At 52.4% G+C, this 27775-nt stretch overlaps 1 protein-coding gene across 6 annotated transcripts; it reads left to right on the top strand.

Annotated features, from left to right (window-relative positions):
• The first annotated feature begins 816 nt into the window (after positions 1-816).
• Positions 817-25929, top strand: JAK3 (Janus kinase 3). 6 transcript variants are annotated; one of them, XM_053583908.1, is made up of 26 exons: positions 817-954; positions 3920-4059; positions 4284-4476; positions 4872-4995; positions 5267-5378; positions 5485-5630; positions 6031-6325; positions 6850-6972; positions 7076-7233; positions 7676-7787; positions 8008-8194; positions 8753-8880; positions 9095-9226; positions 9765-9849; positions 10624-10751; positions 11550-11682; positions 11761-11912; positions 12058-12208; positions 13192-13331; positions 13412-13601; positions 14013-14137; positions 14370-14542; positions 14954-15071; positions 15276-15386; positions 16264-16380; positions 25258-25396. In XM_053583908.1, exons 3-25 carry the CDS (start codon positions 4293-4295, stop codon positions 16369-16371), a joined length of 3315 nt encoding a protein of 1104 aa, XP_053439883.1. In that variant the 5' UTR covers positions 817-954; positions 3920-4059; positions 4284-4292; the 3' UTR covers positions 16372-16380; positions 25258-25396. The 6 variants fall into 6 exon arrangements, with proteins under 6 accessions (XP_053439883.1, XP_053439885.1, XP_053439882.1 ...); XM_053583907.1 differs by lacking the exon at positions 817-954 and adding an exon at positions 972-1242; XM_053583909.1 differs by lacking the exon at positions 817-954 and adding an exon at positions 972-1242 and having other exon boundaries at positions 4280-4476.
• The last annotated feature ends 1846 nt before the right edge of the window (positions 25930-27775 follow it).

Below are 27775 nucleotides of genomic sequence, written 5' to 3'. Positions count from 1 at the left end.
TTTTTTGGTTGCAATTTGGCCGGGGCCGGGTTTGAACCCGCCACCCTCGGTATATGGGGCTGGCGCCCTATGGACTGAGCCACAGGCGCCGCCCGGCTTCAGGTTACTCTTAAGACAAAACCCACCCTCCTCCCAAGGACTCTGAGGTACCTCCATGGTCTGGCCCCCTGCTGACTGTCTTCCCATTCCCTTCCTGCTCATCTGATCCTTGCACATGACCTCCTAACTGCTCTTCATACTACTGAGCTCACTCCGGCCATCAGTTCCTGCACTTGGCTCTGAGCCAGCTCTTTGTCCTGCTCCAGGTCTGACCTTCCTTTGTGCCTGTTCCATCACCCTGGTTTTCTTTGTTACCCTTGATGATTTGGATTGTTCTTTTGTTAATTGTCTCCTGACCTGGGTCACTTGGTTTACTAGGGCTGGGCTTAGGGCATCACACAGAAAAAGTGGGTCATTATCTCTTCCCATGTTTTACAGGAGAAATAACCTCAACTTTGTCTAGTTTCCCTGCCTCCTTCTGTGGCAAATCTAGGCCTGCTCCCTCCTCTGCATATGAAATTAGTTCCACTGGGTGCCCAACTCATCATACATGCTACAGATGAGTAAAGTGAGGCAACAGGGGCTGGGCCCTGATGAGACCTCCGCGTGACCCGGGTCCTCCTCCGTGCTATCTTTTCCTTGGTCCCTACATTCGGCACTATCACTTGGGTCTTGGGTCTTCAGAAGCCTGTCAGAGCAGGGCCGCTGCTGCAGGGGCTTCCGGAACTTCCTGCCCCTCCCTGGCGGAGCCCTTACGTCTCCCCGCCCCCGTCTCCCACGGGGCCCTGACTTTCGGTAAATGACAGTGGTTCAGGAAACCAAGGGGCCCACACAGGAAGGAGCAGAGTGGGACTTTCCTCTTGCTGCCTCCCTGCTTTACCCTCCTGTCGTCGGCCCAGGGTCCCCACCTGCCAGGTAAGAGCTGGCGGTGCCACACAGGGCTCTGGCCAGGCACTGGGGGTGGACACCAGTGGCCAGGGATGGCAGAGCTGGTGGCGGGTACTACAATGGCAAAGGCAAGTTCGCCTTGCATTCCAACGAGGAGAGCTGCAAGGCAGATGAGAGCTGGGACTCGTGTCTCGTGAATGCTACCCTATTGGGGTCTCAGCTTCCGGATGCATAAAGCGAGACCCGAAATTCCCAGACCCTGCCACCGAATGGGTCATTGCGCATGCGCAAGGAAAGCGGCTGCGGGAGACCCGGGTGAGAAAGTTCGCAGGCCCAACCTTCCTAGTCCCTGGGGCTGAAAGACAGAATGCTCAAAGCACCCGGGATAGGGGACTTAAGATGTTAAATGCCTGCGCCTTTCGACAACTAAGGCCTAGAGAAAAAAAAAATTTTTAAGGGGGCGTTTTCTGGGCCCAAACACCACCTCTGACTTTTGCCTTTTTTACTTTCAATATTTAAAGAATCGTGTTTCTTTAAGATTTATTTTAGGGCCAGACACAGTAGCTCCTGCCTGGAATCCCAACACTTTGGGAGGCCAATGTGGGAGGATAACTTGACATCAGGAGTTCGAAACCAGCTTGGGCAACATAGTGAGACACCTCCATCTCTATAAGAGGGCGGCGCCTGTGGCTCAAGGAGTAGGGCGCCGGTCCCATATGCCGGAGGTGGCAGGTTCAAACCCAGCCCCAGCCAAAAAAACACACACAAAAAAAAGAAATTAAGAAATTAGCTGAGCATTGTGGTCCCAACCTGTAGTCTCAGCTACTTGGGAGGCGGAGGTGGGAGGATCACTTGATCCCAGGAGTTGGAGGCTTCAGTGAGCTACGATGCCCCTGGGAAAAATAAAAGAGGACAGAATGTGTGATTTCATTTATAGAAAGGACAAAACCAGGCAACCTCAGCTCAGTGTTAGAATCACAACAGGGGTCACCTCTGTGTTGGGTGATTGGGGTCCCCCAGTGTTCCTGGAGGCTGGAAATATTCCAATTCTTGGTCTGGGCACTGGAGACACTTGGTGTCCCTTTGGAAACATTATCTCCTGCATGACTCCCTTCTCATGGTAATCACTACATCACTGTGCCAGGCGACCTTCCTGTCTCATTTAACAGTCATTTGTGGAGCACTCACTGGGCATGTGACAAAGATTATACCATCTAATGCAGATTAAACATGTTGAGTCTGAGCTGGGCTAGGCTCAGCAAACCACCTCACTGAAATTACTGAGGAATCAGCCCATTTCAACAGCTGGGAAAGCTGAGTCACAGGTATCCTTGTCACTGAAACCAAATGGTCCAACTATGATGAGGCTGAGATTTAAACCCAGAGTTTGGGCTCTACACCCAACCCCCTGCAGGAGGATTATATTCTAGGTGTGTTAAAGCCTCATTAATGCTATCCTCCACCCCACACTGGGGGTATTAATTTGGAACATATTTTCTCTTTTGTTGTTTTTACTTTTTCTCTTCTCTTCTCTTCTTTCTCTTCCCTCCCCTCTCCTTTTCTCCCCTCCCTCCCTCCCTCCCTCCCTCCTTCCTTCCTTCTCCTTTCTTTTTTCTTTTTTTGGCCGGGGGCTGGGTTTGAACCCGCCACCTCCGGTACATGGGCCAGGCACCCCACTACTTGAGCCACAGGCACTGCCCCCTTCTTTCTTTTTTTAAGAGACAGGGTTTCCTGGGCTGGAGTGCAGTGTTGCAATCATAGCTCATTGAAGCCTCCAATTCCTGGGCTCAAACAATCCCTCCAACTCAGCCTTCCAAGTAGCTGTGACTACAGGCATGCACCACTATGCCTAGCTAATTTTTTGTTGAGATGGCATTTTTCTCTGACTCACACCCTTCTGGATGCTCCCACATTCGCCTTCCAAAGTGCTGGGATTGCGGGATTGCAGGCCAGGAACAGTTTTTCTACCCAACATTCTCTTTGTTTGTTTTTTTTTTAGAGACAGAGTCTCACTTTGTTGCCCTTGGTAGAGTGCAGTGGTGTCACAGCTCACAGCAACCTCCGGCTCTTGGGCTTAGGCAATTCTTTTGCCTCAGCCTCCCGAGTAGCTGGGACTACAGGCGCCCACCACAATGCCCAGCTATTATTTTGCAGTTTGGTCAGGGCTGGGTTCGAACACCCCACCCTCGGTATATGGGGTTTGTGTTCTACTCACTGAACCACAGGCGCTGCCACAACATTCTCTTTGGATCTTCATTTAGAAGATCCATTGACATCTTTTTTTCCACTGAGCTTGAAGTCCCACCCCTTGCCTCACCCAGCAACGGCTCCCGAGCCCTAAGGGGCCCCATGGTGAAAGAGCTTCAGGTTGGGAGGCACAGTTGTGGGTTGGGAAGCAGGGGAGTGGTTTCCTCTTGGGCCCATCCCACGGGTAAGTTTCCTGCTGTGAGGGCCCTAGAGGGGCCTAAGGAAGATGCTGTATGGGGCAGGGCTGAATAGAGCAGTAAAGGAGGGAACAGAGAGAAAGAGATTCTTGTTAGCTCAGTCTTCAGAGTGGACCCAACCACAGGGCATGCATCACATTAGGTGCAGAACTTCCATCCCCAGTTTCAGATGGGCTTGAGGCCCCCAGGACCACAGAGTATGACAACCATTGCTATCCTAAATCCCCATGGGTACAGTCAGCACCCATTCTGCCTCCTGGTCAGGCAATCTGTGTATCTGTGATCAATTGCTCATGCCTGCCTGGGGCACCCACTAGGCTAGTCCTATAGTTAACTTTCCACAGCACACTTAAATTATGTTGATCACTGGGTGGCACCTGTGGCTCAAAGGGGTAGGGCGCCAGCCCCATATGTCGGAGGTGGTGGGTTCAAACCCAGCCCTGGCCAGAAACTGCACACAAAAAAAAGAGGGAAGAAAATAATATACTTACTGTGCTTTGAACTTCTTTTGAAAATAATTTAATTGATGATCTTTAAAAATTTTGCAGCACACCTAAGATCCTCTCACAGCACACCAGTATGCCATGGCACACCAGTTGAAAATCACTGATGTAGAGACTGCAAGTTGACTGAAGATATCTGCGTTGGGCACAACAAAGATAGTGGGTGTTAGTTCACATAAATTCAGGTGCGGAATATTCTCCAGCCCCCAACACAGCCCTTGCCTGGGGGTAGTAGCTCCCCACTCACATTGCACTACTCAGCTCCCTCTCCTGATTCTGTTTTTGTCCATCTTGGAAAGTGTTTCTGTTCTTGCCTCCCTCTTTCTCCAGCACTCTCCTCCCCCACCCCAGATGTTCTGTCCCCTCTGGCTGGGACTGAGGGAGTGCCTCTCTCTGTGCCCCAAGGCAGGTTGCACTCATGGCACCTCCAAGTGAGGAGACACCCCTGATTCCTCAGCGCTCCTGTAGCCTCTCATCCTCAGAGGCTGGTGCCCTGCATGTGCTGCTGCCTGCACGGGGCCCTGGACTGCCCCAGTGCCTATCTTTCTCCTTTGGAGACCATTTGGCTGAGGAGCTGTGCGTGCAGGCTGCGAAGGCCAGTGGTGAGTGTGTCTTTGCAGGAGTGGGCCAGAGAGAAGTATAGGGCTGTGGAGGGCCCATATTGAGAGCTGAAACAGTTGCCTACAGGAATCAACTTTGGAGCTGGGACTTTGGCAGATGAGTAGGAGTTTGGGAATAGAGAAGGGTGCATAGGGTGGGCATTTGAGGCAGAGGGAATGGCCTGTGCAAAGATTCAGAAGTGTGATGGCACATGAGCGGAACAGCTAGTCATCTCTTGAGATAAAGTGTATGGTGGCTTCTCTCCTGAGGGCAATGCAGAGCCCCAGAGTGTGTGTGAACAGGGGTAGGACACTGTCAGGGTGACCCTGGCAGCCACGTGGGGGATACTCAGGAGGTGGGGAAATTCAGGAGGGATCTGATGGAACTGTCCCTGTAGGTATCCTGCCTGTGTACCACTCCCTCTTTGCCCTGGCCACAGAGGACCTGTCTTGCTGGTTCCCTCCAAGCCACATCTTCTCCGTGGAGGATGCAGGCACCCAAGTCCTGGTCTACAGGCTTCGGTAGGAAGTGCCCCTAACCCCCCAGGGATTGTACGATGTTATCATCTCCTTGCATCTTGAGGTGCCCCCCTCCCAGAGAGGGTATAATCACTGCTCATTGGCAAATGAAGAGACCGAGAGCAGACAGGATGGGTCTCTGGCCATAAGTCACACAACAAATAAACAGCACAACCTGGGCTAAGTCTTCGGCAGAGTCTGCTGCTCAGCACTACTCTCATTCCTGCTGGGGCTGGGTTACCCCTTCACTCCAGGGTTCTCTCCTTTCTCATAGCTTTTACTTCCCCAACTGGTTTGGACTGGAGAAATGCCATCGCTTTGGACTACGCAAGGATTTGGCCAGTGCCATCCTTGACTTGCCAGTCCTGGAGCACCTCTTCGCCCAGGTGGGAGTCTCAGTGGGCCTCCACTGAGGGGGAAGGATGGGTAGTACAGCATCAGGGCTGATGGTTGGCTGGCCTTGGCTAATGCTTCCTGTGCCTGACCCCCCAGCACCGCAGTGACTTGGTGAGCGGGCATCTCCCCGTGGGCCTAAGCCTCAAGGAGCAGGGCGAATGTCTCAGCCTGGCGGTACTGGACCTGGCCCGGATGGTCCATGAACAGGCCAAGCGCCCTGCAGAGCTGCTGAAGACCATCAGGTGAGGACCTCTGTGCTGTGAGGTACGACTTCTGCCTGGGAATGAGCAAATATGGGCTCCATTGGGCTTTGACAGGGTCCAGCCATTCCCCCCAGCCGTGGGACTCCCTACAAGCAAGCCTGCAGTGAGTGCGGGTGACCCAGGGCCTCCCATGTAGCCAGCCCCCACGGAAGCTCCAGCAGGAAAGAGGTCCCACCTCTTGCCCCTGAAAATTCTGTGGTGTCCCTGTTCGACCTTTGGGTGCCAACCGCCTTCCCTCACACTGAGGTCCTGTTCCCACGCGTGCCCCTGAATGAGAGTCTGTGTGTTCCTCGTGGCCCTACTGAGACCTCATTCCAGCCCCTCGGCTAAAACCTGGCTTTGAGCTGAAAGCCAGCTCCTCCTTTCCTCAACCCTGCAGCTACAAGGCCTGCCTGCCCCCAGCCCTGCGCGAAATGATCCAGGGCCTGAGCTTCGTGACACGGAGGCGTATTCGGAGGACTGTGCGCAGGGCCCTGCGCCGCGTGGCGGCCTGCCAGGCTGACCGGCACTCACTCATGGCCAAGTACATCATGGACTTGGAGCGGCTGGATCCAGCCGGGGCCGCCGAGACCTTCCACGTGGGTCTCCCCGGGGCCTCTGGTGGCCAAGACGGTCTGGGGCTGCTCCGCGTGGCTGGTGACAGTGGCATCGCCTGGAGCCAGGGAGAAGACCAGGTACCGGCGGGCGCTGGGGTGGGGGGTGTCCAATATAGGGGGTAGGGTCTAAGGAAGGGGTCTGGAAGGGGTGGGAACAATTGAGGGGTGGGAAATGGGCGGGGCTTAAGGAGGGCGGAGCATGGGGGAATTGGAGGTGTTCCGGAGAGGCCAGCTGAGCTAGAGGATAGACTTAAATGGGCGGGGCTTAGAAGGAGGGCGTGGGCGGGAAGGCGGGGATCATGGAGGGGCGGGGTTTGGCAGAGGAGAGGAGTAGGGATGTGGTTGAGTGTGAACGAGAGGAGTGGTGCTTATAGGCGTGTATTGGTGGGATGGCTCTTTTTTGTTGTTGTTGTTGTCACACTTTATCGCCCTCGGTAGAGTGCCGTGGCGTCACACAGCTCACAGCAACCTCCAACTCTTGGGCTTAGGCAGTTCTCTTGCCTCAGCCCCCCAAGTAGCTGGGACTACAGGCACCCGCCACAACGCCCGGCTATTTGGTGGGATGGCTCTTGACCCTCTGCCTCAACTGTTCTCTTTCCTAGGTCTTCCAGCCTTTCTGCGACTTTCCAGAAATCATAGACATTAGCATCAAGCAAGCTCCGCGTGTTGGTCCAGCTGGGGAGCATCGCCTAGTCACTGTCACTAGGACAGACAATCAGATTTTGGTGGGTGCAGGTCCCCTCCCCTCCCGCCTGCCCCTGAGGTCGGGGACTCTGGACAGGCGCCCTCCGGTTGAATTGGTTGCTGAGATTGGTCCTTGCCTTACAGGAGGCCGAGTTTCCGGGGCTACCCGAGGCGCTGTCCTTCGTGGCGCTCGTGGACGGCTACTTTCGGTTGACCACCGACTCCCGGCACTTTTTCTGCAAGGAGGTTGCACCGCCACGACTCTTGGAGGAGGTGGCTGAGCAGTGCCACGGCCCCATCACGTAAGAACATTCCCCCAACCCCATGCCTGTCCTTCGCGACCACGCAGGGGTCACTCTCCTTCTGGAAGTCTCAGTGTCCTCACTTTTCAGGACACCTGGACAGGGGTCAAGTGCTTAACCGGCGCCTGGGGCATAGTCAGTGCTCAGTGAGGCTGGAGTCTCCTCCTAATGCCGAGGGCAGCCACTCTCCTCCCTCTGGCCCCTGGGGTCCCAGGGCTATTCCCTGGAGATGGAGGAGTCACCCAGCATCACCTATCGCCTGTTATTTAATCTCCCAGAGAAAGGCCAAAACTTTTGGCTGATTTTATAAATAGTGGGGAGAGGGGTGTTACCTGATAAGGACCCTAAGGCTCTAGAGGGAACAGAATTTAAACCAGCACTCTCTTTCTCTCTCTCTTCCCTTCTTTCACTCCTCTCTGTTCCCTCCCACCTTTTTCCATAGTCTGGATTTTGCCATCCACAAGCTTAAGACTGCAGGTGCACGTCCTGGCTCCTACCTTCTCCGTCGCAGCCCACAAGAATTCAACAGTTTCCTCCTTACTGTCTGTGTCCAGGTCGGTGCATTGCTAGGGTAGAAGAGAGCTTTCTGGAGGAGGTGACGTTTGAGTTGAAACCTGAATAATGTGTCAGCATTTGGTCCCTGAAGAAGGTGAGGGAAAAGATTATTCCCATGAAAGGGAACAGCATATGGAAAGGCCTGGAGATTGGAATGATCTTGTGGTGCTTTAGTAAGAAGGAGAAGCACTCCCACTCAGGGATCACTCCACTTTGCAGACCCCTCTTGGCCCTGACTACAAGGGCTGCCTCATCCGGCGAGACCCCTCGGGAACCTTCTCCCTGGTTGACCTTGGCCGACCCTACAGTAGTCTTCGAGAGCTCCTGGCAGCCTGCTGGGATGGTGGGCTGCATGTAGATGGGATTGCACTGACCCTCACCTCCTGCTGCACCCCCAGACCTAAAGGTGAGCCCACCCTCTCTCCTGAGCTGAGCAATTGACTTTTTATGTCTGTGACAATTCCTGTGTCAAGTGGCAGAAACTGCAGATCAATGTGGTTTCAGAAAGAAAAGGTGATATATTGGCTTGGGTTAGAGTGCAAACTTAAGGTACGATTAGATCCAGAAACAGCTGGCTCTGAGTCATGTCACTAGCATTTAATTTCTCTCCATCACTCACTTCTTCTGGGTGAATTTCATTCTCAGACAAACCCCATCAACAGGACAATTCTGCAGGTGAGTTCTGCAGAATCTCCCAGAATTCCCAGTAGGACTGAGCTCCTGGTTGTCCACAGTGTCATCTGCTTATTGGAGCCCCCTGCCGGGATCCTTCCCTCCCTGTTTCATGTCCTCAACACCTATATTGGGGCTTCTTGGTGTCTCCTTTCAAATTAACTACATGCCTTGGAGTCCTCACTTCAGGGTCTGCTTCCGGGGGCACACCAAACTAAGTCAAGGAGTGAACTAACCCTTGGGGACTTTTCACCTCTGACTCTGGTTTCTCTTCCTGCTCCTCTCCCCATAGAAAAGTCCAACCTGATTGTGGTCCGGAGGGGTTGCAGCTCACCCACATCATCCCTTGTTTATCCCCAATCCCAATGCCAGCTGAGTCAGATGACATTTCACAAGATCCCTGCCGACAGCTTGGAGTGGGTAAGAGGCCCCAGGAAATGGGAGTACCTCAGACTGGGGTCCAGAGACTTAGATCTATATCCACCTCTGGTGTTAGCCTCAGGCATATGCTACAATCCTCCTTGGCCTCTGTCTTCCCATCTGAAAAAAGGAGCCAGCACCTTTGTCTTCCTGGGCTGGGATCTTACAGGAACTTCCTCACTGGCATCTCTTAATGTCCTCTCACACCCACCAGCATGAGAATTTGGGCCATGGGTCCTTCACCAAGATTTACCGGGGTTGCCGCCATGAGGCTGTGGATGGAGAGGCCCGAGAAACCGAGGTGCTGCTGAAGGTTATGGATGTCAAGCACAAGAACTGCATGGAGGTGAGTGGGTTGGAGACAAGACATTTCGGGTCAGGGCTGGCTGGAGACGGCCTTGTGGATTCAGAGAAATTTAAAACACACAGAGTTTTGAAACAACAGAGGTGTAGCCACAGCCTCACTGAACCATAAACTACGAAAGGATCAAGGAATTCAGATGCAAACAGGAAATACAACAGATAGAGGGAATAGCCAATACAAAGGTCTTGAGGTAGGACCGAGCCTGACAGGCTTAAGGAGTAGTTAGAAAACCAATTGGCTGAAGAGGAGGAAGCAAAGAAGAGGGGAGAGGCTGGACCACATAGAGGAAGGCTTGAGCCCTTCTCAATTTCCAAATCTCCCACCTATATCTGAGAGACTTGAAGTAGACTATTGTGGGACTTCTATTCCGCATCAGAAAATTGTAATGTTTAGCCTCTTGTGCACTCATGATGGACGGTGCCTCCTGAGGCAGGTTTGTGGGCTCCAAGTTTAGGATCCTTTGCCTGATCCTGGATTGGGAGGAATCTATGCATCTTCTTTCCCTTCCCACCTTCCCTAGTCATTCCTGGAAGCAGCAAGCTTGATGAGCCAAGTGTCGTACCAGCATCTAGTGTTGCTCCATGGCGTGTGCATGGCTGGAGACAGTGAGACCCCCTGCCCCCGCACCCCACCCTTCCTTGCCGAAGTCCAGGCTGCTCTTCCTATACATGGCAGCACCAACAACACACCAAGCCCAGCCTGGATGGGGCCCAATGTCCCTCAGAGTCCATCATCCTGTACTCATATCTCTCACTTACCACCCCTTGGGCAGTAGCTACGGGTTCCCACCAGTAGCTGGCCCCAGCATTATCTCAAGTCAGACAAACTTGGATTTCCAGTCTCACTCTGCAGCTTTGTACAGGGCATATAACCTTTCTAAGCTTAATTTCATCATTTCAGGTCACCAGTTATTTATCAGAAATCCAGTATGTCCCAAGTGCTGGGCACGGAATGTAGAATGTGACAAGCAGGCCATGATGAGGTGTGAACAGGGCGCTATGGGTGATCAGCAAGGCAGCTGGCCCAGTCTGGGGCTCAGGCAGTGCTTTTAGGTAGGCAAGGATGCGTTCTGAGCTGGAAGGGCAAGGGTGAGTATGAATTAGGGAAGAGAAGGAAGAGGGGTGTTTTAGGCAGAGGACACAGAACATGCAAAGGTTTGGAAGTGAGATACAGAGAGAGCTCAGCACCTTTCAGGCATTTCAAGCAAATTTCAGAGGTGTGAGATAGGGAGAGGAGGTGAGGATAGGAGTAACTGAGGGGTAGGGAAAGGAGCAGCCAGACTACAGAATTTGAGAGACTCCCAAGGGCGGAGTGGGCAGAGCCTATTGAGCACAAGTGCAGTTCCATCTCCCAATGCTGCCACTCCCTCAAACCACCAGGCACCATGGTGCAGGAATTTATATGCCTAGGAGCGATAGACACATATCTGCGCAAGCGTGGCCACCTGGTGCCAGCCAGCTGGAAGCTGCAGGTGATCAAACAGCTGGCCTATGCCCTCAACTATCTGGTGAGTGCGTCTCTGTCTACTCCACCCTCCATTCACTGGGACAGAAGGCTTCCTCAGGGTGGAAGGGGAATTTGGAAAGGGTTCTGTAGCATGGTTAGGAGTTTGGTAAGAATGCAAGTGGAGGGCAGGTATGAGAGGTATAAGAATACCAGAAGGGAACAACTGGTCATCCATGCATGTCAGGAGGAGTAGTGAATGATAGAGTTGGGCAGGTGGAAAGGCTTCCTAGACAAGGGAACATTGGAGTTTGGGCCTTGACAGTTGAGTAGGAGTTCATCAAAAAGAGAAAGAAGGGGGCGGCACCTGTGGCTCAAGGAGTAGGGTGCCAGCCCCATATACTGGGAGTGACAGGTTTGAACCCACCCCCAGCCAAAAACTGCGAGAGAGAGAGAGAGAGAGAGAGAGGAAAGAAGGCATGTTAGGGAACAGCTTGGGCAAAGGCTTGCAGGCTAGATAGTTGTACATCTGGGCATTCATCAAGTAGTTCAACTGGCAGAAGACCAAGGTGGGGAGGTGTAGAAGAGAAGCCTATGGGAAGACTGAACAAGGGCCATGACACTATATTGAGGAGATTTGCCTTTGTCTCAAAGGCAATGGGGATCCAAGGGGTGGGGGTCAATGTTTGAGAAGGGAAGGGATACAGATCAGCATAAGGTAAGAAAGGATGCTAGGAATCTAGGGAAGATGCTGGAGTTTATTTGAGCAGTACCAGGTGGGCTTCAATGGATGTATAGTTTTCTGAACAAATATTTATTCATCAAACCCTCCCTGGTATTCCTCTATGTCTGGCCCACTTAGGAGGACAAAGGCCTTCCCCATGGCAATGTCTCAGCCCGGAAGGTGCTCCTGGCTCGGGAAGGGGCTGATGGGAGCCCTCCCTTCATCAAGCTGAGTGACCCTGGGGTCAGCCCCACTGTATTAAGCCTGGAAAGTAAGTGACTAGAAGTAAGGAGGGAGGGGCCTAGGAAGACCCAGAAGTAGATTCCTGACCCCATCCCTGTCCCCTCAGTGCTCACTGACAGGATTCCCTGGGTGGCCCCTGAATGTCTCCAGGAGGCCCGGACACTTGGCTTGGAAGCTGACAAGTGGGGTTTCGGTGCCACAGTCTGGGAAGTATTCAGTGGGGTCACAATGCCCATTAGCACCCTGGATCCTGCCAAGGTTAGAGCACTCCACCTAACATTGGTCTTGAGAACCTCTGTTTTAACAAGGTTGATGAAGCCCAGTTTGGGGGAGGTTGGGGGGGGGTCTTATGAAGCCTCCTGAGGGAGGATTGGGGGTGATCAGCCCCTCCTCCTGCTCTCAGAAACTTCAGTTTTATGAGCAACGGCAGCAGCTGCCAGCCCCCAAGTGGACAGAGCTGGCCTTGCTGATCCAGCAGTGCATGGCCTATGAGCCAGACCAGAGGCCCTCATTCCGAGCTGTCATCCGTGACCTCAACAGCCTCATCACTTCAGGTGCCCACTGGGCCAGGCCGGGTGGGCAGGGCTGCCATGTCACATTTGGGCCAGTGGAAGGAGTATGTTTTGCACACAGAACTCTCCCTGTGTGTCTGGCAAGATTGGGGTGGTTGGTGATTATAAAAGTCAGTGTGAGCTCTGACAGTTGCTATAACAAACAAGTCCTTTGGCTTAAAGGTTCAACATGGTGGTATTTAGTTTTGCTTTTTTGTTTGTTTGTTTGTTCGTTTTTGTGAGATAAGATCTTGTTTTGTTGCCAAGACTGGAGTGCAGCGGCATCATCACAGCTCACTATAGTCTCAAACTCCAGAGCTCAAGTGATCCTCCTGCCTCAGCCGCCTGTGGCCCATGTAGCTGGGACTATAGGCATGTGCCACCATGCCCAGCTCATTTATAAATTTTTTGTGGAGACAAGGTCTTGATATGTTGCCCAGTCTGGCCTTGTACTCCTGACATCAAGTGATCCTTCTGCCGCAGCTTCCCAAAGTGCTGGGATTACAGGTGTGAGCCACTACACCCAGCCTGATATTTAGTTCTTATTTGATGAAGGTGTCTATGTCCACCAGAACCTCTCACTTTGTGGTTCCAACCCACTCCATGGTGTTGGGTCCCTATTAGATCCTCTGCAGACAGAGAGAGTATGGAGGGCTCCATGCTAGGTTTCCATAGGTCAGAATCAGGGGGGCACCCACATGCCTCACCCATCAACCTGTGATGGGACCACTCCTCATAGCAGTAGAACACAGGAGATGCAATCTCACCATGTCCCTCCATCTCCATAGCCATGTGGAGTTGCACAGGGTGTGTACTACACAAGGAGGGTGCCTTTTTTCAATCCCCATAAGGTACCCTTTGGCTTGCAGTGGTCCCGCCATAATGCACAGAGAGGGTAAGTGTGCAGATTGAGGTTACACAGCAAGTCAGCTCAGGAGCAGGGTCCAGGAGATGGACGGCTCACCACTTCCCTTGTATACCCCCAGATTATGAGCTCCTCTCAGACCCCACACCTGGTGCCCTAGCACCCCGTGATGGGCTGTGGAATGGTGCCCAACTCTATGCCTGCCAGGACCCCACAATCTTTGAGGAGAGACACCTCAAGTACATCTCACAGCTGGGCAAGGTGAGGTGAGGTGAGGTGGGCTGGGCTGGGTGGGCAGGGCAGCACCTAGACATGTGGACACCAGCCCTGCCATCCCTCAGGGCAACTTTGGCAGTGTGGAGTTATGTCGTTATGACCCACTGGGTGACAACACAGGCGCCCTGGTGGCTGTGAAGCAGCTGCAGCACAGTGGGCCAGATCAGCAGAGGGACTTCCAGCGGGAGATTCAGATCCTCAAAGCGTTGCACAGTGACTTTATTGTCAAGTACCGTGGTGTCAGCTATGGCCCTGGTAAGCCACCTGGCAGAGGATAAACCAAGGCCTATGGGTGCTTTGTGAATTACATTTCCTCATCCTCCCGCATTGTCATTTTGGGTGGGGTGGAAACATCAGGGGTGTTGTTAACATACTTGTTTATCCACATTCAGAGTGAACATGGGTTCAAATCCTGACTCCACTCCTTAGCAGGTGGACAATTTAACCTAAGCCTCAGTTTCCCCAGCTGAAAAGTGGGTCCACATGATATTAAAATGACTATGTTGTGGAAGATGCTTAAGAGTTATCACAATATATGTCTTTGTCCCCGTTCCCATGTTACAGACAGCAACAATGAGGTCTGTAGGGCCCCAAGGTGCCGCTGTGAATGGGGTGGGGGGAAATGAAGGGCGTAGTCAGGACTGGGACACACTGCACCTCCTCCAGGTCGTCAGAGCTTGCGGCTGGTCATGGAGTACCTGCCCAGCGGCTGCCTGCGCGACTTCCTGCAGCGGCACCGCGCGCGCCTCGATGCCAGCCGGCTGCTTCTGTACGCCTCTCAGATCTGCAAGGTGTGAGACGGGCGTGAGAGAGTGGAGGATGAGTCTGCTGTCCCCAGAGGATAAACCAAGGCCTATGGGTGCTTTGTGAATTACATGTCCTCATCCTCCCGCATTGGCAGGAGGGGTTAGGCCTGGGGTCTGGGCTGGGGTTGAGGCTTGGAGTTAGATGACAAGTCCGACTTGGGGTACCTGTCGGATCATCTTGGGGTCCCTCTGCATGTTCACTCCTCCCGGGAAGCAGGGCATGGAGTACCTGGGTTCCCGCCGCTGTGTGCACCGCGACCTGGCTGCCCGGAACATCCTAGTGGAGAGCGAGGCTCACGTCAAGATCGCCGACTTCGGCCTGGCCAAACTGCTGCCGCTGGACAAAGACTATTACGTGGTCCGCGAGCCGGGCCAGAGCCCCATCTTCTGGTGGGTACCAACGCTGGGGACCCGCTCCTTCTCGCGTCTCGGCTCCACTCCAGCTCTTTCTTCGCCCCCACACAACACAAGCCCCGCCCCTTTCCGCAGCCTTGGACCGGTCCCAGCCCCGCCCTTTCCCAGCTCTGCGCGCCTTTAACCTTTCTAGTTCCACCCAGCGTTCTGGTCAAGCCCCCTCCCTCTGTCCTGGCTCCATCCTGTCCCAGCCTCCAAATCTTGCCCCACCCCCCACAGCCCTGGCTCTTCCAGGCACGTCACAGTATTGGGATAAATCCCACAGCCCGGGAAACTGAGACTCTGGGGCCCGGACCCACCTTCTCACAGCGTCCATACACCCTGACTAGTTAGGTTACTTCCTTCCTGTTCCACCCTTGCATCTGAAGAACTTCCTATCCTCGCCAGGTACGCCCCTGAGTCCCTCTCAGACAACATCTTCTCCCGCCAGTCAGACGTCTGGAGCTTCGGTGTCGTCCTATACGAGCTCTTCACCTACAGCGACAAAAGCTGCAGCCCTTCGGCTGTGAGTCCAGGGACCCCTAGTGTCCAAATTCCATCTTGTGCTGGACTGCGTCCTCATTAATAGCTTGGGGTCACCTAGTCCCGGTATCATAGGCCTCAGCGGGGACGACCCTCTTTTCACCATGCTGACCCCCACTGCAGGCAACCCCCCCTCTCTCCATCACAGAGGACCCCTCCCCCAAGGGTTTCTTTCTGTTGGCCCCAGGAGTTCTTGCGGATGATGGGATGTGAACGAGATGCCCCTGCCCTCTGTCGCCTCCTGGAACTACTGGAGGAAGGTCAGAGGCTGCCAGCGCCTCCTGCCTGTCCTGTTGAGGTGAGTGCTGCAGGCCAGCCTTAGTTTCCCAACCTATAGATTTGGCTGGGTCTCAGGCAAGCCAGCTGAGAGTAAAGGCTAGAGTGTGAAGCTGAACATGATACTGGTCTTAACTTGGCTGCTCTTTCCTTGTGTGGCATGTCATGAATGCTGTCGGAGCCTCAGTTTGCCCATTTCCACAATGAGAATCACAGTACCTTATAGGGTGGGGGAAAGATCATGTTAATTAATGCCTGTGATTGCTCAGCTCAAAACAAGGCACATAGTGCTCCATAAATAGTAGTGACTCTCAGGATTTATAATCATCACTTTTGTGAAAGTGTCTGTCATGTGCCCGGTCATTCATAAATTAATTCATTCCATTCACAAACAAGTATGGAATGCCAATTTTGTGTACTGGGGACCTAGCCTGGAGAGAACAGATTCAACCCTGTCCTCCTAGTAACCAGCAGAAAGGTAATAACATTCTGATAGGGGGAAAGGGTGGGATGGGGTGATTGAGGAGGGCCTCTCAGAGGGAGTGATGCCTGAAGGAGAGGGAGGAGGAGCCCACCTATGAGTAATGCTGAGAAGTCATTCTCAGATGAGGACACAGTAGGTGGAAAGACCCTGAGGCGGGAATCAACTTGGTGCCTTTAAATAATAGTGAGATGAAAGCAGGTATTACTGCATGTGACCAATGACAGGGGAGGTTGGAGGGAGAAAATGGAGGGAGGGGTTGAGATTTTGCTGATTTTGTTCTAAGATCCATAGGGAGCTATGGGAGGTTGTGGAGCAGAGATGGAGTGGAATCTAGTTTGTGTTTTTAAACTGTGAATGAGAGTCATGTCTTTCTGACAGCTCAGGCATGACCCTATTTTCTTCCCTTCCCCTTCAGGTTCACGAGCTCATGAAGCTGTGCTGGGCTCCTAGCCCACAGGATCGTCCATCATTCAGTGCCTTGGGGCCCCAGCTAGATGTACTGTGGAGTGGAAGCCAGGGATAGCACCTGGAGGTGAGAGCCACCTGCCTTCCCTGATCATCTAGAGGGCAACTCTTACTCCTTGTGATGTTTATAGCTCCTGCACACAAACTTTTTAATTTGGTCTTTATTAACTGGCTGTGTGTGTGAGACCTTAGGCAGGGAGGTGCCCCTCTCTGGCCTGAGAGCCTCATGAGAGTCCCTTACTTCAGGGACACCCCCATGTGACAAATGATAGTACAACTAGGGGCTCCTCTAACCTGTGGAGCAGCCCAGTGGCCTTTGGAATATGAAAAGATTCAAGACAGATGGGTGAGTGGGGCTTCCTGAGCACTGGCCAGAAGAACCAAAGGACCAAATTTAAGCCCTTCCTATTGTCCCACCCTCCAAGTGTTCTTTTTCTTTTCTTTTTTTAAGAGACAGGGTGTTGCTATGTTGCCCAGTCTGGCCTCCAACTCCTGAGCTCAAGTGATCCTCCCACTTCAGTCTCCAGAATAGCTGGGACTATAGAAGCACACCACTGAGCCAAGCTAATTTTTCTTTTCTTTTCTTTTCTTTTTTTTTTTTAAGAGAGACAGCATCTCACTTTATTGCCCTCGGTAGAGTGCCGTGGTGTCACAGCTTATAGCAACCTCCAACTCTCTGGGCTTAGGCGATTCTCTTGCCTCAGCCTCCCGAGTAGCTGGGATTACATGCGCCCGTCACAATACCCGGCTATTTTTTGTAGCAGTTTGGCCAGAGTTGGGTTTGAACCCTCCATCCTCGGCATATGGGGCTGGCGCCCTACCCACTGAGCCACAGGTGCTGCCCAATTTTTCTATTTTTTTTTTTTTTTTTTTTGAGACAGTCTCATTATGTCACCCTTGGCAGAGTGCTATGGTGTCACAGCTCACAGCAACCTCAACTCTTGGGCTTCAGCAATTCTCTTGCCTCAGCCTCCCAGGTAGCTGGGACTACAGGCACCCATCACAATGCCCAGCTATTTTTTGTTGCAGTTGTCATTGGGCTGGGTTCAAACCTGCCACCCTTGGTGCATGTGGCCGGCACTGTAACCACTGTGCTACAGACGCTGAACCAATTTTTCTATTTTTTGTGGAGACAGGGTCTCACTATGTTGCTCAGGCTGGTCTCAAACCTGTGGACTCAAGTGATCATCCCACCTGAGACTCCTGAGTTGCTGGGACTACAGGCTTGAGCCACAGCACTTGGCTTTGAATTTCCTGTCTTATTTCCAATAGGAACATTAATGTAGCTTTAAATATATGATCTCAGGCTTCTTCCCTATCTCTTTTTCTCGGGAGGAAGTCTAAGACAAGAGCATTTGCTGCAGTTGGAACTTTGCTTTTTATGGGAGCCCATGTGTCTGTTTGGGATCCTATAAGGGGGCAGGGGAACAAGAGCCTGGGATCCCAGTCCACCCTAACTGTACTTAAGTGTCCCTGGGCTTCAGTTCTTTACCTGACCTATTTAATGGGAAGCTTTTTTTTTTTTTTTTTTTGTGGAGACAAAGTCTCACTTTACCGCCTTCAGTAGAATGCCATGATGTCACAGGACTCACAGCAACCTCTAGCTCTTGGGCTTCAGTGATTCTCCTGCCTCAGCCTCCCGAGCAGCTACAGGCGCCCGCCACAACGCCCGGCTATTTTTTGGTTGCAGTTCAGCTGGGGCTGGGTTTGAACCCGCGACCCTCAGTATATGGGGCCAGCGCCCTACTCACTGAGCCACAGACGCCACCCTTTTTTTTTTTGAGGCAGAGTCTCACTGTCTCGCCCTTGGTAGAGTGCTGTGGCATTGCAGCTCACAGCAAACTCAAACTCCTAGGCCCACGTGATTCTCCTGCCTCAGCCTCCCAAGTAGCTGGGACTACAGGCGCCGGCCACAATGCCTAGCCATTTTTTGGTTGTACTTGTCATTGTTGTTTGGCAGGCCTGCGCTGGGTTCGAACCCGCCAGCTCCGGTGTATGTGGCTGGCGCCCTAGCCACTGAGCTACCAGTGCTGAGCCCAATGGGGTCCTTTTTGTCCTGACCCTCTGAGAGGCACAAAGGGATGGGACAGAGCCTGATGGGAGCTCTCTGGAATTCAAGGGAATCAAAGACATTCCTTGGCTAGGCTTGGTGGCTCATGCCTATAATCCTGGCACTCTGGGAGGCCAAAATGGTGGATCATCTGAGCTTAGGAGTTTCAAGACCACCCTGAGCAAAATAAGACACCCCCCCACCTCATTTATTCTAAAAATAGAAAAACTAGCTGGGTGTCGTGGCAGGCACCTGTAGTCGCAGCTGCTTGGTTGGCTGAGACAAGAGGTTGCTATGAGCTGTGACACCACAGCACTCAATCCCCAGGGCCAGTGAGTGAGGCTGTGTAAGAAAAGAAAGAAAGAAGGGAGGGAGGGGGGGAAGGAAGAGAGGGAGGAATAGAAGGTGGGAGGAGTCCCAGCTACACGGGAGGCTGAGGCAAGAGAATCGCTGAAGCCCAGGAGTTGGAGGTTGCTGTGAGCTGTGTGAGGCCACGGCACTCTACTGAGGGCCATAAAGTGAGACTCTGTCTCCACAAAAAAAAAAAAAAAAAAAAGAAAGTGGGACGAAAGGAAGGAAGGAAAGAAGGAACAAAGGAAGGAGGGAAGGAAAGAAGGAAAAAAAGAGAAAGAAAGAAAGATTCTTGGAGGGTGGGCATGGAGGCTCACTCTGGGAGGCTGAGGTGGGTGGATTGCCTAAGCTCACAGTTCAAGAAGAGCCTGAGCCAGAGCGAAACCTCGTCTCTAAAAATAGCTGGGCATTGTGGCAGGTGCCTGTAGTCCCAGCCATTTGGGAGGCTGAGGCAAGAGAACTGATTAAGCCCAAGAGTTTGAAATTGCTGTGAGCTATGATGGAACAGCACTCTACCAAGGGTGACATAGTAAGACTCTGTCTCAAAAAAAAAAAAAAAGGACATTCCTGGCAGAGCAGATAGCATGTTCAGGGTAAAGAAGCTCAAAGTAAGGAGGTTGGGAGCCCAGGTGTTGGAGTCCACCATTTTGTCCCTTACATGCTGTGATGGGGGACACACTGATTTCTCTTTCTGGGGTCTCAGATCTCTCCCCTGTAAAATGGGTAGAGCTTGCTTCTTAGCTGTGCAGAGTCAATTTCCTGTGGCTGGTTTGAAGGCATCTTGTGAGGTTAAGCTCCCACTTCTCCTTCTCACCTGCCTGCAAAGCTCGTCTGCCACTTTTGCCTTCCTAGAAAACTCTTATTCATCTCTCAAAACCCTAGCTATCAGATCCTTGTAGCCTCCCCTGGTACACCCTGATCACTATCACAGCCCTGTCCTTTCCTCCACTCCAACTCTGACTCTGGGACTGGGGGAGTGTCTGTGTGTAGCTCTGTCTCCCTTGATGGGGAGGCTCCTTGGGGGCTGGGCTGAGGCCTCAGCTCAGGGTGAGCACAAAGGAGGCTCTGGGAGTATTTGTTGGGTAAATAAAGGAACTCAGTGGAAAGATGAACTTGGGGTGATGGGGAGCCTCATAGGGTATGTGAGCTGGATGGGATGTGGTTAGGGCTAGGGTTAGAGACCTCTTAGGGGTCATTGTGGGGGCCTTGGGGCAGGCTGGGGAGGAAGGACAGCTGTGTGGAGCCTTGGCTGGGTCCCTGAGGACAGACTGCCTCCCTCCCAGCTCCAGCTGCTGGCCTTGGCTCCATCCTGGGGGAGCTGATATGGGATGTTGGTGGGTGGAATGAACGGGCTGTTCTGAGAAATCGGAGGACAAGGCCAAGCTCCAGGAGGGGACCCACATTACTGGGACCCAGGCCAGCTCCCACGCCACACCCATGTGTACCTCAGAACTGCTGGAAAGATATGAAGAGAGAGACAAACAGACAGAGGGAAGCTGAGAGAGATGAAGGCTGAGGGAAACTCAGACATAGAGACAGAGAGCTCTGTTCCTATTTCCTTAGCCCCAGAAAGGTCTCTGATTTGGCGGAAAGTGGGAAGGGGCTGCTCTGGGGTCCATGCCAGGTTTCTCCTGCTTTGGGTGAGGTATCCTCCCCTCTCACAGCCTCAGTTTCCCTCCTTGGTAAAATGGAGTAGTAAGGTCCCCTAGGACAACTGAGCTGGCACTAGGCAAGTGCTAAGCAAACAAGTCCTGCTCTGTTCTGTGCCCTCTAGCCTCTGCCCAGCATGGGGTACCCTGGTGTTAGGGAGGCAGATACATGAGGTGCCTCCAGCCCTAGGTGTCAGGCACCTTTGCTCTGCTCAGCTCCCTGTGACTTTGGGCATCTGGGGTTCCCTCTCTGAGCCTGTTCCCTTGTTTTATTTATCTATTATTTTGGAGACAGAGTCTCACTGTGTTGCTCAGGCTAGAGTGCTGTGGTGTCACCATAACTCACAGCAACCTCAAACTCCTGGGCCTCAGACTCCCAAGTAGCTGAGACTACAGGAGCCCACCATAACACCTGGCTAATTTTTATATTTTTAGTAGAGATGGGGTCTTGCTCTTGCTCAGGCTAGTCTCAAACTCCTGAGTTCAAGCAATTCACCTATCTCAGCCTTCCAGAGAGCTGGGAGTACAGGCGTCACCAACTGCACCCAGCCATTTCCTTATTTGTGCAGCAATAGGGACCAGTTTTGAAGATGTCCACTCCCTTCCACAGATGCAAGATCATTATTTTTTCAATTTATCTATTTCACCACCCTTCTTTTCTTTCCCTTCCCTTCCGTCCTCTCTCTTCCCCCCCTCCTGTTTTTTTTCTGAGATAGAGTCTTACTCTGGCACCTTGGGTAGAGTGCCCTGGTGTCTACCTCAAACTCTTGGGCTCAAGTAACCCTCAGGCCCCAGCTTCCTGAGTAGCTGAGACTTCAGGTGCCTGCCACAATGCCCGGCTAATAGTAGAGATGGTGTCTCACTCTTGCTCAGGCTGGTCTCTAACTCCTGAGCTCAAGCAATCCACCTGCCTCGGCCTCCCAGAGTGCTAGAGTTACAGGTGTGAATTACACTCTGTTCCTATTTCACCTTTTTAAAACTGTGAACAATAAATGAACAAAACCAAATAAAGACTCCTCGCCAGCCCAGTTCAGCCAAGGCCCTGGCCCTGGGAAAGGAGCCCTTTCACTGACCCCACCCTTGACTGTTCCCCTTCCCCCCTACCCAATGCGGTCCTGAGGAATGCTCTGTCCCCATTCCAAGGCCCCCAGCTGGGGCAGCCTAGGCGCCTATAAGAGGGGTCCCCGCCCTGGCTAGGCGCTTCCTACCACCATGGACCCCCGTCTGTCCGTCTGGGCGCTGGTGCTGCTGGGTCCTGCCCTAGTTTTCGCGCTGCACCCTACTCTTTCTCTGGAGCCTCGGGAGAAGTTGTGTGGCCACCACTTCGTGCGTGCACTGGTGCGCCTGTGTGGTGGCCCGCGCTGGTCCCCCGAGGTGGGGAGATCCTCAGCTGGTGGTGACCGTGAGTAGGGGCGGGCGGGGACTGCACTCTAGGAAGCCTAGGTGGGGCAGGTGCACACGGGTGAAGGTGGGTGTCCAGGGCAGGGGGCTGGCTGGCACCCATGTACCTGGTCTCACCAGTCAGCTGCGTGAACAGTGTGGGTACACACTCGTGTGTACGTGTGAAAGCCCACGTAGCATGAGTCCCCTGTCCTGCCAAAAAAGGGTGAGGCAAGGTAAGCAGAGCATTGCGAGTGAACAGAGGGATCTTGTCTTTATTTATAATGTTAGTATTGGACCGAGCGTGGTGGCTCATGCCTATAATCCTACCTAGCACTCTGGGAAGCTGAGGCAGGTGGATTGTCTGAGCTCACAGATTCTAGGCCACCCTGAGCCAGAGCAAGACCCTGTCTCTAAAAATAGCTGGGCATTGTGGCAGGTGCTTGTAGTCCCAGCTACTTGGGAGGCTGAGGCAAGAGAATCATTTGAGCCCAAGAGTTAGAGGTTGCTGTGAGCTATGACGCCACCACACTCTACCAAGGACGACAAAGTAAGACTCTGTCTAAAAAAAAAAAAAAAAGTCAGAATTTTGGCGGGTGGCAGCGTGTCTGTAATCCCAGCACTCTTGGAGGACAAGGCAGGAGGATCGCTTAAAGTCTAAAGTTGGAGACCAGCCTGAGCAAGAGCTAGACCCCATGTCAACTAAAATAGAAAAATTAGCCAGGAGCTGTTGCTGGCACCTGTAGTCTCAGCTACTGGGGAGGCTGAGGCAGGAGGATCACTTGAACCCAGGAGTCTGAGTTGCTATGAATTAGGCTGACATCAGGACACTAGCCTGGGCAAGAGAGTGAGACTGTGTCTCAAAAAAAAGGAAAAAGCAATATTTCGATCTTTAAGAATTTTTGCCTTGGCTTGGTGCCTGCGGCTCAAGCAGCTAAGGCGCCAGCCACATACACTTGAGCTGGTGGGTTCAAATCCAGCCCGGCCCACCAAACAAGGACGGCTGCAACCAATAAATAGCCTGGCATTGTGGCGGACGCTTGTAGTCCCAGCTATCTGGGAGGCGGAGGCAGGAGAATTGCTTGAGCCCAGGAGTTGGAGGTTGCTGTGAGCTGTGATGTCACAGGTGTCACCTCTACCCAGGGTGACAGCTTTAGGCTCTGTCTCAAAAAAAAAAAAAAAAAGAATTTATGGGCGGCACCTGTGGCTCAGTCGGTAAGGCGCCTGCCCCATATACCGAGGGTGGTGGGTTCAAACCCGGCCCTGGCCAAACTGCAACCAAAAAATAGCCGGGCGTTGTGGCGGGCGCCTGTAGTCCCAGCTACTTGGGAGGCTGAGGCAAGAGAATCGCTTAAGCCCAGGAGTTGGAGGTTGCTGTGAGCTGTGTGAGGCCACGGCACTCTACTGAGGGCCATAAAGTGAGACTCTGTCTCTACAAAAAAAAAAAAAAAAAGAATTTTTGCCTTAATTTTGAGGTTTTTTTTTTTTTTGTAGAGACAGAGTCTCACTGTACTGCCCTTGGGTAGAGTGCCGTGGCGTCACATGGCTCACAGCAACCTCTAACTCTTGGGCTTAGGCGATTCTCTTGCCTCAGCCTCCCGAGCAGCTGGGACTACAGGCACCCGCCACAATACCCGGCTATTTTTTTGTTTTTGTTGCAGTTTGGCCGGGGCTGGGTTTGAACCCGCCACCCTCGGCATATGGGGCCGGCACCCTACTCACTGAGCCACAGGCGCCACCCTAATTTTGAGTTTTTAAGGATTGTGTTAAAATACATGCCTTATTACATTAAAATATATGGCTGTGTGGGCAGCGCCTGTGGCTCAAGGAGTAGGGCGCCGGTCCCATATGCCGGAGGTGGCCGGTTCAAACTCAGCCCCGGAAAAAAAAAAAAAAAGAAAAAAACCCCCCCCACACACACAAAAAGAATATATATGGCTGTGGGTTGTTTTTTTTAAGAGTCTCACTTTGTCACCCTCAGTACAGTGTCATGGCATCACAGCTCACAGCAACCTCTAACTCTTGGGCTTAAGTGATTCTCTTGCCTGAGCCTCCCAAGTAGCTTGGACTATAGGTGCCTGCCAACACCTGTCTTTTTTTTTTTTTGTAGGGACAGAGTCTCACTTTATAGCCCTCGGTAGAGTGCTGTGGCCTCACACAGCTCACAGCAACCTCCAACTCCTGGGCTTAAGCGATTTTCTTGCCTCAGCCTCCCGAGTAGCTGGGACTACAGGCGCCCGCCACAACACCCGGCTATTTTTTTTGTTGTTGTTGTTGCAGTTCGCCGGGGCTGGGTTTGAACCCGCCACCCTCGGTATTTGGGGCCGGCGCCTTACGGACTGAGCCACAGGCGTCGCCTGCACCTGTCTTATTTTTTTAGAGACGAGGTCTCACTCTGGCTCAGGCTGGTCTCAAACTCCTGAGTGCAGGCAATCCACCTGCCTCCGCGTCCCAGTGTGCTAGGATTACAGGCATGAGCCACTGCACCTGGCCTTCACTGTGGTTTCTTTTTTTTTTTTTTTGCAGTTTTGGCCAGGGCTGGGTTTGAACCCGCCACCTCTGGCATATGGGGTCAGCGCCCTCTCCTTGAGCCACAGGAGCCGTCCCCACTGTGGGTTTTTAAATTTTCATTTCTCTCTCTCTCCTTTCTTTCAATGGGGACTTGCTGTGTTGTCCAGGCTGGAGTGCAGTCACGTCACCAGAGCTTAGTGCAGCCTTGAACTCCTGTAATCAAGGGATCTTTCCGCCTCATCCTTTCTGAGGTGCTAGGGCTACATATGGACTATACCCACTAATTAAAAAAAAAAAAAAATACTTTTTTGTTGAGATGGGGTCTCACTGTGTTGCTCAGGCTGGTCTCAAACTCCTGACCTCAAGCGATCCTTCCACCTTGGCCTCCCAAAGTACTGACAAGTGTGCAGCACCACGCCTAACTAGTCGCTGCCTTACCCTCATCCTGGCCATGGTGCAGAGTGTAGAAGACAAGTTTGTGTGCACATGTGTTACACACATGGGTGTCTTCATGTCTCTGTGTGGCACTCTACTGGTGGAGTGGGCTCCAGGAGAGAGGAGACTGCAAGGGTGTGTCCTTATGTGTATCTACTTCCTGCACACACATGAACATATGTGTCACGTGCCACCTCTGCACCTTGAGGAGTCCGTGGGTCTGTTTCTGGTTAGATCTCAGCTCCTCACTGGCCTTCAGACCCACTAGGGAAACTGACACTGTCAGCAGCTTCAGGAACCCTGACCTTCCCTAGGCAGGGTGTGGGGCACACAGTGTGCACAGCTGGGACATGGGTGTGGACATAACCTGAGAATAGATGAGGGGATTAAATAGGTGCCTAGCATACAGTAGGAGCTTAATAAGTGCTCCTCCTTTTTTAAAATTTGCATCCACGATGAGTATTTGGTGGGGCACTCAGTGGGATGTCAATGTGCAAATGTATGCATGCAGTGTGTTGGGGGTGTCCTCTGGGGTCTCTGTTCCCACTGAATTCTGCTCTGTCTCCAGGTGAACTGCTACAGTGGTTGGAGAGACCACATCTGCTCCATGGGTTGGTGGCTGAGCACAACCCTGCATTGGTACCTGGTCTGCAACCCCTCCCCCAGGCCTCTCACCATCATCGCCACCACCGGGCAGCTCCCACCAACCCTGCACGCCGCTGCTGTCTCAGTGGTTGCACCCGACAAGACCTGATGACTCTCTGTCCCCACTGATTCCCCTCTTTCAGTGCAGTTTCAGGGGAGCCTAAGGGCCAGTGGGGTCTGGTCTGAGTCCACATGGCACCATAAAGTCTACACCTGGGAGGACATTGTTGATTACCTCCTGGGATGCTGTGCTAATCACTTACCCCAAGCCAATATCACCTGCTTTCTGTGGAGTCAACTGGGGAATAAAACACACCCCAACCAGGGCTTGGAGGCTTCTCACTCTTACAGAGCATGAGGAAAAAACTGTCCTCACCCTAGAGGGGCTCCAGACGCTCCCTGCATCTGTAACACCCCTTCTTGCTGTCACCCTGATAGTAAATAAATAACCTGAAGCAACTTTTTGCATTTTCTCTAGAAAAAGGGACAAGCCTTGGTCAGCGCCTGTGTGGGCCTGTTCCCCAGCAGCCATGAACATGCCATCACTTCTAGGAGCTTGAGGACAACTTGAGAGTCATTGTAATACAAAGTGGGGAAAGTGAGGCCCAGGGAAAGGGTGGCTTGCCAAAGTCAGAGAGGGAATGGCTAATTGCAGGACTTGAACCCAGGTCTCTATCAAGGCCCCAGAATGTTGGGCATGCCACACAAATGTCTCAATGACAATCACAGCAGGCATTTATTGATCCAATCCCAAATATTCCTCATTGCATTCTTCCTTCACCTTGAGATGGGGATTGTATGATATGACTCTTTTGTAAGACTAATCAAGCAAGCATTTCACTATGTGACCTATTCACAGTTTTTAGGGCTACTGTAACCAATGACTGCAAATTGGATGACTTCAAACAAGAATTGATTCTCTCGAGGTTCTAGAGGCCAGAGGTCCCAAAGCAAGGTGTCATTAGGGTTGGTTCCTTCTGGAGTCCTTGAGGGAGAATGTTCCAGGCTCTTCTCCTAGCTCCCTGCAATCTTTAGGATTACTAGGCTTGTGGTTGTGTCACTCCAATTTGTCTCCAGTATCACACGGCCTTTTCTGTATTTGTGTTTCCTTTCCTGTCTCTTATAAGGACATTAATCTTTGTTTTAAGATAAGTCTCATTCTGCTGCCCTGGGTAGAATGCCATGGTGTCAGCCTAGTTCACAGCAACCTCAAACTCTTGGGCTCAAGCAATCCTCTTCCCTGAGCCTCTCCAGTAGCTGGGACTACAGGTGCTCACAACCATGCCTGGCTAATTTCTTTTATTTAATAGAGATGGGGTCTCGCTCTTACTCATGCTGGTCTCAAACTCCTGAGCTCAAGCATTCCACCCGCTTTGGCCTCCCACAGTGCTTATAGTCGTGAGCCACCATGCCCAGCCAGGACACTGATCTTTGGATTTAGGTTTCACCCCAATCCAGGATGAACTCATTTTGGTCTTTACCTTAATTTCATCTGTAAAGACTATGTCCAGTTGAAGTTCCAGGTAGACATGAATTCTGGTGGGACACTACTTAGTCCAGTGGGGCAGGGGAGCTGGGACTCTCCCCTGAGGGCGGTAGGAAGCCATAGAGAGGGTGTGTGAATAGGGACAGACTGAGATCACATATGCCCTTAGCACGGTGGTTGTGGCACCAGCCACGTGCATCAAGGCTGGCAGGTTTGAACGTGGCCTGGGCCAGCTGAACAACAACAGCAACAACAACAAAATAGCCAGACATTGTGGTTGGCGCCTGTAGTCCCAGCTACTTGGGAGGCTGAGGCAAGAGAATCACTTAAGCCCAAGAGTTGGAGATGCCACAACACTCTACTGAGGGTGACATAGTGAGACTCTGTCTCAAAAAAAATGAAAAAAGGAAAAGAAACCCTTGCCTCATCTGGGCTGAATTTCTCTTGCCTGGATGCTGCCCCAGCCTCCCCACTGGCCTGTCCCCACAGGAGCCATTTTTAAGTTTCTTAAAACGTAATCAGTCATGTCATCTCTTTGCTCTAATGGTACCATGACCCTCAAAATAACACCCTTTCCTTGCTCGGTGCCTGTGGCTCAAGCAGCTAAGGTGCCAGCCACATACACCTGAGCTGGCGGGTTCGAATCCAGCCCAGGGGCCCGCCAAACAATGATGGCTGCAACCAAAAAAATAGCCGGGCACTGTGGCGGGTGCCTATAGTCCCAGCTACTTGGGAGGCGGAGGCAGGAGAATCGCTTGAGCCCAGGAGCTGGAGGTTTCTGTGAGCTGTGATGCCCATGACACTCTACCTAGGGTGACAGCTTGAGGCTCTCTCTCAAAAAAAAATAACACCCTTTCCTCACCTAGCCCATAAGACTCTACATGGTCAGGCCCCATATGTAACCCCCAATCCTGTTTGATCTTTTCTCTGTCACTCCAGCGTCAAAGACTCCCTG

This window comes from Nycticebus coucang, chromosome 3 (assembly GCF_027406575.1).
Source record: "Nycticebus coucang isolate mNycCou1 chromosome 3, mNycCou1.pri, whole genome shotgun sequence".
In the NCBI taxonomy this organism is placed as follows: domain Eukaryota; kingdom Metazoa; phylum Chordata; class Mammalia; order Primates; family Lorisidae; genus Nycticebus; species Nycticebus coucang.
This window is presented reverse-complemented; position numbering and strand designations above follow the sequence as displayed.

Bases quoted from the DNA above. Each gene is read 5' to 3' on its own strand.
- JAK3 (XM_053583908.1), top strand. From the start codon at position 4,293: ATGGCACCTCCAAGTGAGGAGACACCCCTGATTCCTCAGCGCTCCTGT. The intron at 4,996-5,266 runs GTAGGAAGTGCC...CCTTTCTCATAG, and splicing joins GTCCTGGTCTACAGGCTTCG to CTTTTACTTCCCCAACTGGT. The intron at 15,072-15,275 runs GTGAGTCCAGGG...TGTTGGCCCCAG, and splicing joins AAAGCTGCAGCCCTTCGGCT to GAGTTCTTGCGGATGATGGG.